This window comes from Dipodomys merriami, unplaced genomic scaffold (assembly GCF_024711535.1).
Source record: "Dipodomys merriami isolate MVZ:Mamm:240054 unplaced genomic scaffold, mDipMer1.0.p SCAF_6, whole genome shotgun sequence".
Taxonomy (NCBI): Eukaryota; Metazoa; Chordata; class Mammalia; order Rodentia; family Heteromyidae; genus Dipodomys; species Dipodomys merriami.
In genome coordinates, this window is record NW_027206179.1 from 10412325 (window position 1) to 10423673 (window position 11349).

The window sequence follows — 11349 nt, forward strand, 5'->3', positions numbered from 1 at the left end:
CACCGTGACCGCGTCTCTCCGGGACGTCCCGTCAACCAACCTTCCGGCGGGGGGGGGTCCCCGCGCACCCCCGGCGTACCGAGCGGGCGCTAGGGCCGCGCGGACGCCCCGTGTGTGGGGGAGGCCGGGCTAACCCTCGAGTCCCCGCCCTCCTCTTTGATGATTGGCTGCCTGGCCCCGGCGCGCTGATCTGATTGGTGGAGCCGACCGCCGCTCCCGGGGATTGCCCCGCCCGGCCAGCCAACCTCCCCGCCCGCGGGTCCGGCGGCCGCAGAGGTGATCGCGGGCCGCGGCGGGGACGGCGGCGGGGACGGCGGGGTCCGCGCGGGGCTCGGCGGCGCGGCGCGAGCTCCGGGAGGGCCCGGCGGGCGCGGCTGCGGGCCCGGCGTCGGCGCGCCGCCCGTGCCGCCCGCTGCCATGGGCCCCGGGCCGCCGGCGGGGCCGCGGGGCGCCGCGGGGCCGCCGCTGTCGGCGGTGGCGCGGCTGAGCTTCGCCGTGGGCCACTTCCTGAACGACCTGAGCGCCGCCATGTGGTTCGCGTACCTGCTGCTCTACCTGCACGCCGTGCGCGCCTACAGCTCGCGCGGCGCCGGCGCGCTGCTGCTGCTGGGCCAGGCCGCCGACGGGCTCTGCACGCCGCTCGTGGGCTGCGAGGCCGCGCGCATGCGCGCGCGCTGCGCCCGCTACGGCCCGCGCCGCGCCTGGCACCTGGCGGGTGAGTGCGGGGGGGGGACCGCGTCTGGCACCTGGCGGGTGAGTGCGGGGGGGCGCCGCGCCTGGCACCTGGCGGGTGAGTGCGGGGGGGGGACCGCGTCTGGCACCTGGCGGGTGAGTGCGGGGGGGGGTCGTGCCTGGCGGGTGAGTGCGGGGGGGGGGGCCTGGCACCTGGCGGGTGAGTGCGGGGGGGGGACCGCGCCTGGCACCTGGCGGGTGAGTGCGGGGGGGGGGGTCGCGCCTGGCACCTGGCGGGTGAGTGCGGGGGGGGGCGCCGCGCCTGGCACCTGGCGGGTGAGTGCGGGGGGGGGGGCCTGGCACCTGGCGGGTGAGTGCGGGGGGGGCGCCGCGCCTGGCACCTGGCGGGTGAGTGCGGGGGGGGGGGCCTGGCACCTGGCGGGTGAGTGCGGGGGGGGGGGACCGCGTCTGGCACCTGGCGGGTGAGTGCGGGGGGGGGCGCCGCGCCTGGCGGGTGAGTGCGGGGGGGGGCGCCGCGCCTGGCACCTGGCGGGTGAGTGCGGGGGGGGGTCGTGCCTGGCACCTGGCGGGTGAGTGCGGGGGGGGGGGCCGCGCCTGGCACCTGGCGGGTGAGTGCGGGGGGGGGGGCCGCGCCTGGCACCTGGCGGGTGAGTGCGGGGGGGGGGACCGCGCCTGGCACCTGGCGGGTGAGTGCGGGGGGGGTCGTGCCTGGCGGGTGAGTGCGGGGGGGGGGCCTGGCACCTGGCGGGTGAGTGCGGGGGGCGGCGCAACCCCGACGCGGGCTGCGCTCCTCACCGTGGGACGGCCCCCTTGGTGGGGTCTGACCGACATTCACACCCAGGCCCCGTGCGGGTCTCCTCCCCCGTCCGCCCGTCCGTCCGTCCGTCCCTCTGCAGCGCCCTCCTGACCCCGTCCCACCGCCATCGGAGCCCCGGGCGGCCTCAGGGCCGACACCTCCTCCCCGGCCGGGGTCCCCTGCCTGCCCCCCTCCCCGCCGGCCGCGCCCCAGTCCGTCTGTCTGTCCCACAGCCGGCCTCCCCCGTCGGGCTGGGCCCTCTTCCTCGGTGACAGCCCGGGGTGCCGGCTTCATCCGCCTGTCCAGCGCCTCCTGTCTGTCTGTCTGTCCACCCGTTGACCGTCCCAGGCAGTGCTGCGGGGGGGGGGGTGCCTCGAGACTTATCTGCTGTCCCTCCCCGGGGTGGAGTCCTGGAGGGGTGCGGGCTGGCCCCTCTGATAAGCCCGGGAGAGGAGCCGGCCCTGGGGGACGGGGCGTGCTCTGACCCACGCCTGAGTGGTACTTTCTGCAAGATTGTAGTGAACCTTGAGACCTGTGGGTGACCGTGGTGGACTGCCTGGAGGCCCCGGGGCTGGACCCGGGTCACCTCACTATGGCAGCCCTGTGGGAGGAGGAAACAGAGGTGGCCAAGCTGCCCTTCCTCTGAACTGATGCCCGGGTGAAGGGCAGAGCCCCGTGTAGGCTGGAGAGTCCCAACGCACCAGGGAATTCCTGCGCAGGGTGGAGGAGAGCCGCAGGGGATCCCCCTTCCCCCCACCTTCCTTCCCCTCCTCAGCCAGCCAGGAGAAGGGATCCCTGGCCAAGGACACTGCATGTGCAAAGGCCCTGAGGTCTGGCATGTGACCAGTGCAGAGCCCCCTGGCTCCTGTCATGAGGGGGAGGTCTGAAGTCTGGGGAGGCTCCCACTGACCCCAGAGGCGGCAGCTGGGGCACCAGAAGAAGTGGAGGCCACAGGGGTGCAGGCCTGTGTTTGTATAAAACCCCTGGTAAATGGCTCTAAGGCCCAGCCTATACCCCTTCCCAGCTCTCAGTTGAGAAAGGGAGACAGGGAAGTATCTCCTAATAGTTGATAAGGACATGAGTAACAGTCGCCCTGGCACTGGTGCCCACTTCTCTATTTCACTCCTGAGTCTGGGTGGGTGGAGATGGGTGGGGGGGAGTGGGGGGCATTGGGGGACAGGGACATTAGCTTTGGGGTTTTGACAGGTGAGTAGGAGTGTGTAGGCGGGAGGGGCAGCAGAGAGAGGGTATGTAACGGCTGAGTCAGGAAGTGGCCCAGAGTTGAGGAGGGCTCCCGCCAGCCTTGAAGGTCAGTCCTCCTCCTGCCAATCCCGGGAGGCAGGAGGCCAAGTCGCTTGCCCCAGGACCCCAAGCCAGACCTTCTGATGCCAGCCTGGGGGAGCCAGCCCAGTTTTCCTCCCTGGAGTTCACAGTCTAGTGCCCCCCCCCCCCCCCCCCGCCTCTGGGAACTGACCGTTTCCGCTTCCATTTGGCTCAGAGGAGGACGGGCTGTAGGCTGACTCCATTTCCATGCCTGAGGAAGGAGGCACTGGCCGTGGGCTCAGAGCTCTGCGCTTGGCCTCCATCTCCTCATCTGGTGCACCGTGGTCACAGCACCACTTTGAGCTCTGAGTTGAGGCTCCGTGTTTATTATTCAACCCATCCTCCGGAGTCTGGATGGGTCCGGGGATCCCTGGGGTGCAGAGGGGACTTGAGAGAACCCGTGCCCACCTGTGGAGTTGAGCTCTGGTGGGGAAGATGGGGAGAGGCCGGAGGGGCCACTTTGCTGTGATGGGAGGGAGGAGCCATCCAGGCGGAGGACACAGCACGTGTAAAGGTCCTGAGGTACACTGGAGGAGGGGAGGGGGCGGGGGCTGCGGTTCCTGGGGAGGCTTGGTCACCTCAGTTCCCTGGGAGGCGCCATTTTATGAGCGAAGGACGGATGGATTGGCCAGGGCCACCTGGACCCTTGCTGCCTGGCTGTCCCCACAGGGTGACTGTCCTCCCCCCCACACCCTCATGGATGTCACCAGAACACGGGTGGGGCGTGGTTAAGGTCCCCATGCGGGAGCAGCTGGGCCTTGTGCTCATTACAGTATGGGGCCTGGGGCGGGGAGGGGGGCAATACCTGCTGCGCCCCACGTGTGTGTGTGTGGGAGCCCTGGGCTGGCGCGGGGAGGCCGGGATGTGACGCAGCGTGGCGTGGCCCCATCCCCCCCCCCCCCCCCGCCCCCACAGGCACCATCTGCGTCCTGCTGTCCTTCCCGTTCATCTTCAGCCCGTGCCTGGGCTGCGGGGAGCGCACGCCCGAGTGGGTGGCCCTGCTCTACTACGCGCCCTTCATCGTGGTCTTCCAGTTCGGCTGGGCCGCCACGCAGGTCGCCCACCTGAGCCTCATCCCCGTGCTGGCCACCAGCGACCACGAGAAGGTGGAGCTCACCGCCCTCAGGTACCCCAGGGCCCCCAGCCGGAGCAGGGAGGGAAGGGTGCATCTGTCAGCTACTGCTGCGTAACATGTCACACACACACGGGTGTGAACAGCCTCTGTCCTCGAGCGGCCGTCCGTCATGACTGGGCTGAGTCTCGTGGAAACACCTCCCCCCCCCAGCCTCCCCCCTTCCTTTTTCTTTCTGTGATCCTCCTGCCTCAAGCCTCCAGAGTGGAGGGATGACAGATGGGCCGAGGGAGTTGAGGGAGTTGAGGCTCGTGTGGAAAGTCACCTGATTAGGCCCGGCCTGCCCAGGATGACGGCTCCGCCCCACCCTGTGGCATTGCAGATCCCTTTCTTGTCCCGGAGGTGACGTGCGGGCTGTGTGGCTCTCCGCGGAGGGCAGAGTTCGGTTTTAATGGGGGGGTGCTGACGCTGGCTGTGCCCCCCACTTCCTCATTCCAGAAGAGGAACTGGCTTGCAGCTTGATTTGTGGCGCAGGGGACGCGGCCCAGGGCTTCCCTGCACCGTGAACGCCCTGCCACAGAGCCCGAAAGCCAGGCTTGGGCACAACTCAGTGCCGCGGGCCCCGCGCCTCCTCCCAGCCCTGCCTTTCGGCTCCCTGTGAGCCTCCCCGGCTCACCACCGCCATTGCCCAGGGTGCTTCTCTTCTGCAGGAGAGAGGCCTAGACGGTTCTAGACCCTGGATTCCTGGGCTGGTGGGAGCTCAGGCATCTGGGAACAGAATCCCAGAGTCGGGGCCCTTCCAGCAAGCGCTTGGTTCACGTGTGGGGGGACTCAGTGACTAGGTCTGCACTTGGCCCTAGGCAGGTGAACAGGTTCTGTGGGGGTGAGCCCTGTGTCGGCCTGGGCCACCGGTGGCCGCACTTGTCGACAGCTAGGGGTCCTGACTTCCATGGTGGGGGGCAGGGGGGAGGGGTCCCTGCACCTGCTGAGACCCGACCCACCCTCTCCCAGGTACGCCTTCACCGTGGTGGCCAACATCGCCGTCTTTGGCGCTGCCTGGCTGCTCCTCCACCTGCAGGCCCCTGCCCGGGACGTGGATGTGGGTGACCAGCTGGGGGCCCAGGATGTGCCCGTGTTCCGGGTGAGCTGGGGGTAACCTAGGCAGGCCGCGCGGGAGACCCTGAGCCCGTGGCACTGCCTCGGACCCCTGACCCCTCTCCTGCCGTCCCCCAGAACCTGGCCCTGCTGGTGGTGGGCGTGGGCGCCGCCTTCTCACTGCTCTTCCACCTGGGCACCAGGGAGGGGCGCCCGCGGAGGGCGGAGGAGCCCGACGAGCGCAGCCCTCTGCTGGCCCCCACAGCCCGGCCCTTGCTGCTCTGGAAGCACTGGCTGCAGGAGCCAGCTTTCTACCAGGTAGGATGTGGGGATGGAGGGGGGGCTGGGGGGGCCACCCCCCTTCCCGCCAGGCCTACTCCTCAGCCAATCAGTGGCACACACAACCCATGTGACCTTGCTACCCCCAGGGCAGACATTAGCAATCCATCTTCCATCCCACACCCATGGGAGACATCACCAGTTGATCAAGTCCCTCATTCCTATTGGTCCCTGCTGTGCAGTCACAGCTAAGGAGATGGGGTCTCTGGGAGTTCTCATGGGGCCCCAGTGCCCCCTGCTGGTGGGTTGCAGAGAGGCCTCTGCTGACCCTTCCTTAGCTGTCCCTCTGCTGATCTACCCACAGGTGGGCGTGCTGTACATGAGCACCAGGCTCATCGTGAACCTGTCTCAGACCTACGTGGCCATGTACCTCACCTACTCCCTGCACCTGCCCAAGGTGAGCTGGCCGGGGCCCCCGGGTTGGTGGGATGGCGGGTTGGGCCCCGGCATGGCCACCCCATGGGCCCCGTGTGGATCGCTGGTGCTGTGGCCCCTACAGAAGTTCATCGCCACCATTCCCCTGGTGATGTACCTCAGCGGCTTCTGCTCCTCCTTCCTCATGAAGCCAATCAACAAGTACATGGGGCGGAACGTGAGTGGACAAACACCCGGGACTTGGTGTGTGTGGGGGGACCCCAAAGGCGCAGATGGGGGGCTCTGGGGTCTCCGCCTCCCACCCTCCATGCCCCATGCCTATTAAAGCTTGGCAGTGTGACAAGTCCTTTATCTCGCTCCGTGGCTGTCCAACTCCAGTCCCTCCGGGGCGGGCTGATGGCGGGCGCAGTGACTGACCACCAGAGGGGGCTAGTGCCAGGACCGGCGTGGGCCTGACTCCTCCACTTCCTTCCCCTGCAGCTGACTTACTTCGCCGGCCTCCTGGTGATCCTGGCCTTCGCCGCCTGGGTGGCGCTGGTGGACGCGCTGGGCGTGGCCGTGTACGCGGCGGCGGTGCTGCTGGGCGCCGGCTCTGCCACCATCCTCGTCACCTCGCTGGCCATGACAGCCGACCTCATCGGCCCCCATACGGTAGGACTGCTGACAGGCCTCCCGGAGGCCAGGGAACCCGACCCACGGGCTGGGCACTGACCCGCCCCCCTGACCTTCGTCCCCCAGGACAGTGGAGCCTTTGTGTATGGTGCCATGAGCTTCTCAGACAAGGTGGCCAACGGGCTGGCGGTCATGGCTGTGCAGAGCCTGCATCCCTGTCCGTGAGTCCTTCACTCACCCCTTCTTCCTTTCCCTGCAGGCCTGTGTCCTGCAGGCCTGTGGGGGGAGGAGGGGAGGGGGAGGGATAAAGGGCAGTTCACACATTCACACTGGATGTGGTTTGGGCCCGGGTTGTCAAGGCGGTCACCACGGGTGCGTGGGTCAGGCTAGAGGAGGGTGCAGCCCGCCAGGCCCGCGGAACTCAAGATGGGGTGCAGGTTGGCACTTCTGCCGGCTTAGGACCGGACTGGGCTGTGTTGGTCCCAACCTCAAGGGACTGGGGGCAGTGAGGTGGGCCCGCGGCACAGGCAAAGGCCCTGGGGCAGGAGTGAGTGGCCCGTTGGAGGAACGAAGGGACTCTATAGAAGAGACAAGGGACCGGCAGCCCCGGGGACCCCCCCCGGGCTCCCGGGCGGCCCCTGGCGGCTGCTCTTGGAGGCGGCAGGCGGACTTGGGGGTCGGGCAGGGGCGGCAGCCCACCCGTGCCCCCTGCGCCCCCAGCTCGGAGCTGTGCTGCGCGGCCTGCGTGGGCTTCTACCGCTGGGTGATGGCGGCGGTGACGGGCGGCGTGGGCGCGGCGGCCGCGCTGGCGCTCTGCAGCCTCTTCGTCTGGCCCATCGGCCTCCGGACGCGTGAGTGGGGCCCGCGCGGGGGGCGGGGCCCGGGGCGGGGCCCGGGGCGGGGCGGGGCCCGCGCGGGGGCGGGGCGGGGGCGGGGCCCGGGGCGGGGTGGCGGGGCCCGGGGCGGCGGTGGGGGCGGGGCCCGGGGCGGGGTGGCGGGGCCCGGGGCGGGGTGGCGGGGCCCGGGGCGGGGTGGCGGGGCCCGGGGCGGGGCCCGGGGCGGGGTGGCGGGGCGGGGCCCGGGGTGGCGGGGCGGGGCCCGGGGTGGCGGGGCGGGGCCCGGGGCGGCGGGGCGGGGCCCGGGGCGGCGGGGCGGGGCCCGGGGCGGCGGGGCGGGGCCCGGGGCGGCGGGGCGGGGCCCGGGGCGGCGGGGCGGGGCCCGGGGCGGCGGGGCGGGGCCCGGGGCGGCGGGGCGGGGCCCGGGGCGGCGGGGCGGGGCGGCGGGGCGGGGCGCGGGGCGGGGCGGGGCGCGGGGCGGGGCGGGGCCCGGGGCGGGGCGGGGCGGGGCCCGGGGCGGGGCGGGGCCCGGGGCGGGGCGGGGCCCGGGGCGGCGGGCCGGGGCCCCCGCACTCACCGCGCTCCGCCTTCCAGGGGACCCCGGAGACCGGCCCTGACCGCGCCCGGACCGGCTCGCACGCGCCCGCCCTCCCGCCCTCCCGCCCGCGGCCGGAGGCGCCGGGGAGCCGGGCTGGCGACAGCAGGAGCTTTATCGGAACGCGGGCGCGTGCGCGTGCGCATGGGGGGACCGCGGCGGCGGCGTCGCGCAGCAGGGCTCCAGGCCCCAGGTCCGCGGGGCCCGCGAGGCGTAGCGCGGCCGCTGGGCCGCCGACAGGCACGGCACGTAGTCCCACGTCCCACGCGGCTCCTCCCCGAATCGGTTCCGGTTCACAACTGGGGGGCGGGGCGGGGCGAGGCCCGGGTCACCGCGGGGTCCCGGCCCCGCCCCCACAGGTGGCCCGCCCCGCCCCCGCCGGCCCAGCTGACTCGGGGCGGGGCGGCTCGGGCTCACCATAGTCTTTGCCGCGCAGGAGCCTGTCCCTCCACAGCGCGCTCCCCCAGCGGGTGTTCGGGCTCTTGTACTGGGCGGGGAGCACGGGGTCGTACCACGCGGCGTCCCGCACGTGCTGAGTGTAGGCTGCGGAGGCGGCGCTGGTCAGGGCGGGGCGCCGCGTGGAGGCGGGGCCTACCCTGAGTGGCCTGGGGGCCCTGGGGGCGGGGCTTCTCCCGGGGTGGGCGGGGCACCTATGGAGGCGGGACCTATCCTGAGAATGGACTGGGTGCTCCATGGGCGGGGCACCGAGTAGAAGGCGGGGCCTCTCCCGAGGGTGGGCGGGGCAGCTCGTGGAGGCGGGGCCTCTCCCAAGGGTGGGCGGGGCAGCTCGTGGAGGCGGGGCCTCTCCCGAGGGTGGGCGGGGCAGCTCGTGGGGGCGGGGCCTCTCCCGAGGGTGGGCGGGGCAGCTCGTGGGGGCGGGGCCTCTCCCCGGGAGCAGCCTGGCCTTGGGGGCGACCCTGGGAGCAGGGGGCGCTCACCGGGGGGCAGGCCCCGCTGGCGGTGGTCGAAGCACCCGTGCCAGCGGGCGTAGGCCTCGCGGTAGGGGCTGTCCAGGGCCCGGGGCAGGTTGTACCAGGCTTCGCGGGGGTCCGAGTTGGTCAGGCCGGTGTACAACAGCTGGCCGGCGGCGTCGCGTCCCATGGGCGAGTACTTCCAGCGCGTCCCGTGTTTGATGGCCGGTGTCCAGCGAGGCCCCTCCATGAACAGGTAGTCATCGCTGAGGGGGGCCGAGGGTGAGCGGGCGGCTCTGGCCGGCCCCAGCCTCAGCTTGCCGGAATCCAGAACGGGAGCCTCCCTGAGCTTGTCCCATCCAACCCCTTTAACCCGGGGAGACCTCTGACAGAGGGGCCGGGTGCGGCCTGGTCAGGAAGACCCCCTGCCTGGGAGTGCCCCAGGACGCTGCGCTAGAGCGGGGTGGGTGCTGGCAGACTCAGGTTAAATGATATGACGTGTCTGCATCTGAGTGCCGGGCTGAAGGCAGAACCTGGCCTAGGCTGAGGTCAGGAAGAGCCTGTAGAGGTGGTAAACAGCATGTGCAAAGGTCCCGGGGCAGTGTAGATGGTTAAACAGAATCTGCAGTGAACGCGGGCCAAACACACTTCAGGGTTCCTGAAATCTGGGGCAAGGCCCTGGATGAATCCCAGCACACCGAATGAACTTCCCACAAAAAGACTTTCCTGCCAGGCATGGTAGTGTGGCCTCTAACCTCAATCCTCAGGAGGACTGAGCGTTCCTGGCTAGCCCCAGCTCCATAGCAAAGTTGTCTCCAAATGAACCTGCACCTGGTTGTTCCTCTTTGTAGTGTTTTCTGCCACCTCCCAGAGCAGCCAGGTGGGGCTGCCTTTTCCACCTGGCTTTGGATTGGTCTGAGCTTAAGAGGGAGGGTCCCTTGCCGGGCACTGGTGGCTCACACCTGTAATCCTAGCTCCTCAGGAGGCCGAGATCTGAGGATCTCAGTTCAAAGCCAGCCTGGGCAGGAAAGTCCATGAGATTCATCTCCAATAAACCACTAGAAAACCAGAAGTGTGTGGCTCATTGCGGTAGAGCGCTCGCCTTGAGCTGAAGAGCGCAGGGACAGCGCCCAGACTGAGTTCAAGGCCCACGACTGACCAAAAAAAAAGAGGAAGGGTCCCCATCATCCAGGCTGGTTTGGAACTGACCCACCTCAGCATCCCAAGGGCTGAGATCACAGTATGTGGGGTCCCGTTCCCCCATGCCCAGCTTCTCATTTTTGAGCTGGTGCTGGACTTGGACTCTGGGCCTTAAGCACTCTGCTTTTTTGCCAGTGGTTTACCACTTTTGAGCCATACCACCCTCATGGCTATAAGTCTGGACTTCTCTGAACCAGCCAGGTCTGAGTAGCCCAGATGGCAGGCTGGATCCCTGGTGAGGGGGGGATTTTCTTGGGGCCTGGGGAACTGAGAACAGGGCTGTCAGTGGCTCCAGACCACAGGGTGGCGCTCGAGCTCGGCTCACTGCCGGGGGCCCACCCAGCAGGAAGCCACGCAGAGCCCCGGTGTGCTGGCGGGGACCCACCTGTGGCGAGGGGCCGGGAAGTCAGCTTCAAGGGTGCCCAAGGGGACGTAGGGCCGGGCAGCCTCCCGCCTCAGGGTCTGCATGTCTGCCTCTGCATCCCAAGGCTCCGGGAAGGGAGGTACTAGGGCCACTGTTGACAGGAACAAAGGCCACCCACTCCGGTGTCCTGGCAACGGCGGGTGGTCAGCCCTGGGCCCCGCCCTGCCTTTGTCCTCCCCCTCCCCAGCTGTGGGGAGCCGCTCCAATGGCTAGGGGGCATTTGGGCCCTCTCGCCCCTCCCTGACGCTCTCAGCAGTAATGGGGAGCACGCAGGGCGCCGCACCCCCACGTGGGAACATCACACACCCAGGCACAGGAACGGGCTCGAGACACACACACAAAGGGCCACACCGGGCTCTGGATGGGAAACGTCCAGAACGGGACCTGCACAGGAAGTGGGCGTGAGGGGTGGGGTGACAGGGAGGGGTCGGCGGCAGCGCTCGGGATGAGCTTCCTTTTGGTGATCAGGGGAAGTTCTGGAAGTTCGGATTGTTATAAAACTGAATATACTAACTCCACTGAACCGGTTTGCTTTTTGGCAGTATATTGTTATGCATATTACCACAAGAAAATGTAAACACAACCACCAGGGCTCCCGTGCCCGCCCTTCCGCTTCCCCCAGGCAGCCAGGTCCCACCTAGGGGCCCCAGTCCTGCCCTGCCTGTGTCCCAGGCTCTGTCCTGCCCCAGGGCCTTGGCATGGGCTGCGGGCTTTGTCCTTCAGCTGCCTGTCCCACAGACTAAGCCGCAGGCACGGGGTGGCCTGGCGGCCACGTCCCTCCCTCGCACTTAGCAGCCCCTAATCTTCTCTGCTCCCCTTCCTCGCTACCACTACTCACCAACCAGACCCTCACCAGCACTTGCAGTCCCTCCTTCCCTCATGCCCCCCGCCACGTGCCCCTCCCCACCCCTTCCTCTACACCAACAGCTACCTTCCACGACCAGCACACCACCAGGTGTCCTTCCGTGAGATGCTCTGGGCAGTGCCAGGTCAGCCTGGCACTCTACCCAAGAGCCCTTCTACACCTGTCACCTCTGCCACCCCAGCGCAAGGACCCAGCTCAGCGCCCACAGGACGA

At 69.6% G+C, this 11349-nt stretch overlaps 2 protein-coding genes across 2 annotated transcripts; one reads left to right on the top strand and one right to left on the bottom strand.

Annotated features, from left to right (window-relative positions):
- The first annotated feature begins 402 nt into the window (after positions 1–402).
- On the top strand, positions 403–7824 carry Mfsd12 (major facilitator superfamily domain containing 12). Its single transcript, XM_070002461.1, has 10 exons — positions 403–715; positions 3728–3938; positions 4896–5025; positions 5118–5297; positions 5623–5715; positions 5818–5910; positions 6174–6344; positions 6432–6526; positions 7026–7156; positions 7736–7824. Exons 1-10 carry the CDS (start codon positions 418–420, stop codon positions 7756–7758), a joined length of 1425 nt encoding a protein of 474 aa, XP_069858562.1. The 5' UTR covers positions 403–417; the 3' UTR covers positions 7759–7824.
- A 9-nt stretch (positions 7825–7833) lies between these two features.
- Tektip1 (tektin bundle interacting protein 1) lies at positions 7834–10737 on the bottom strand. Its single transcript, XM_070002463.1, has 4 exons — positions 10233–10737; positions 8675–8913; positions 8154–8279; positions 7834–8035 (listed from the first exon to the last, which is right to left on the bottom strand). Exons 1-4 carry the CDS (start codon positions 10313–10315, stop codon positions 7851–7853), a joined length of 633 nt encoding a protein of 210 aa, XP_069858564.1. The 5' UTR covers positions 10316–10737; the 3' UTR covers positions 7834–7850.
- Positions 10738–11349: the final 612 nt, after the last annotated feature.

What these genes read in the sequence shown, in the direction of transcription:
- Mfsd12 (XM_070002461.1), top strand. Translation starts at nt 418, where the DNA reads ATGGGCCCCGGGCCGCCGGCGGGGCCGCGGGGCGCCGCGGGGCCGCCG. An exon ending in AGGATGTGCCCGTGTTCCGG is followed by an intron (nt 5,026 to 5,117) that starts GTGAGCTGGGGG and finishes GCCGTCCCCCAG; the next exon opens with AACCTGGCCCTGCTGGTGGT. An exon ending in ACAAGTACATGGGGCGGAAC is followed by an intron (nt 5,911 to 6,173) that starts GTGAGTGGACAA and finishes CTTCCCCTGCAG; the next exon opens with CTGACTTACTTCGCCGGCCT.
- Tektip1 (XM_070002463.1), bottom strand. Translation starts at nt 10,315, where the DNA reads ATGCAGACCCTGAGGCGGGAGGCTGCCCGGCCCTACGTCCCCTTGGGC. An exon ending in CCAGCGGGGCCTGCCCCCCG is followed by an intron (nt 8,280 to 8,674) that starts GTGAGCGCCCCC and finishes CCGCCTCCGCAG; the next exon opens with CCTACACTCAGCACGTGCGG. An exon ending in CCTGCGCGGCAAAGACTATG is followed by an intron (nt 8,036 to 8,153) that starts GTGAGCCCGAGC and finishes CCCGCCCCCCAG; the next exon opens with TTGTGAACCGGAACCGATTC.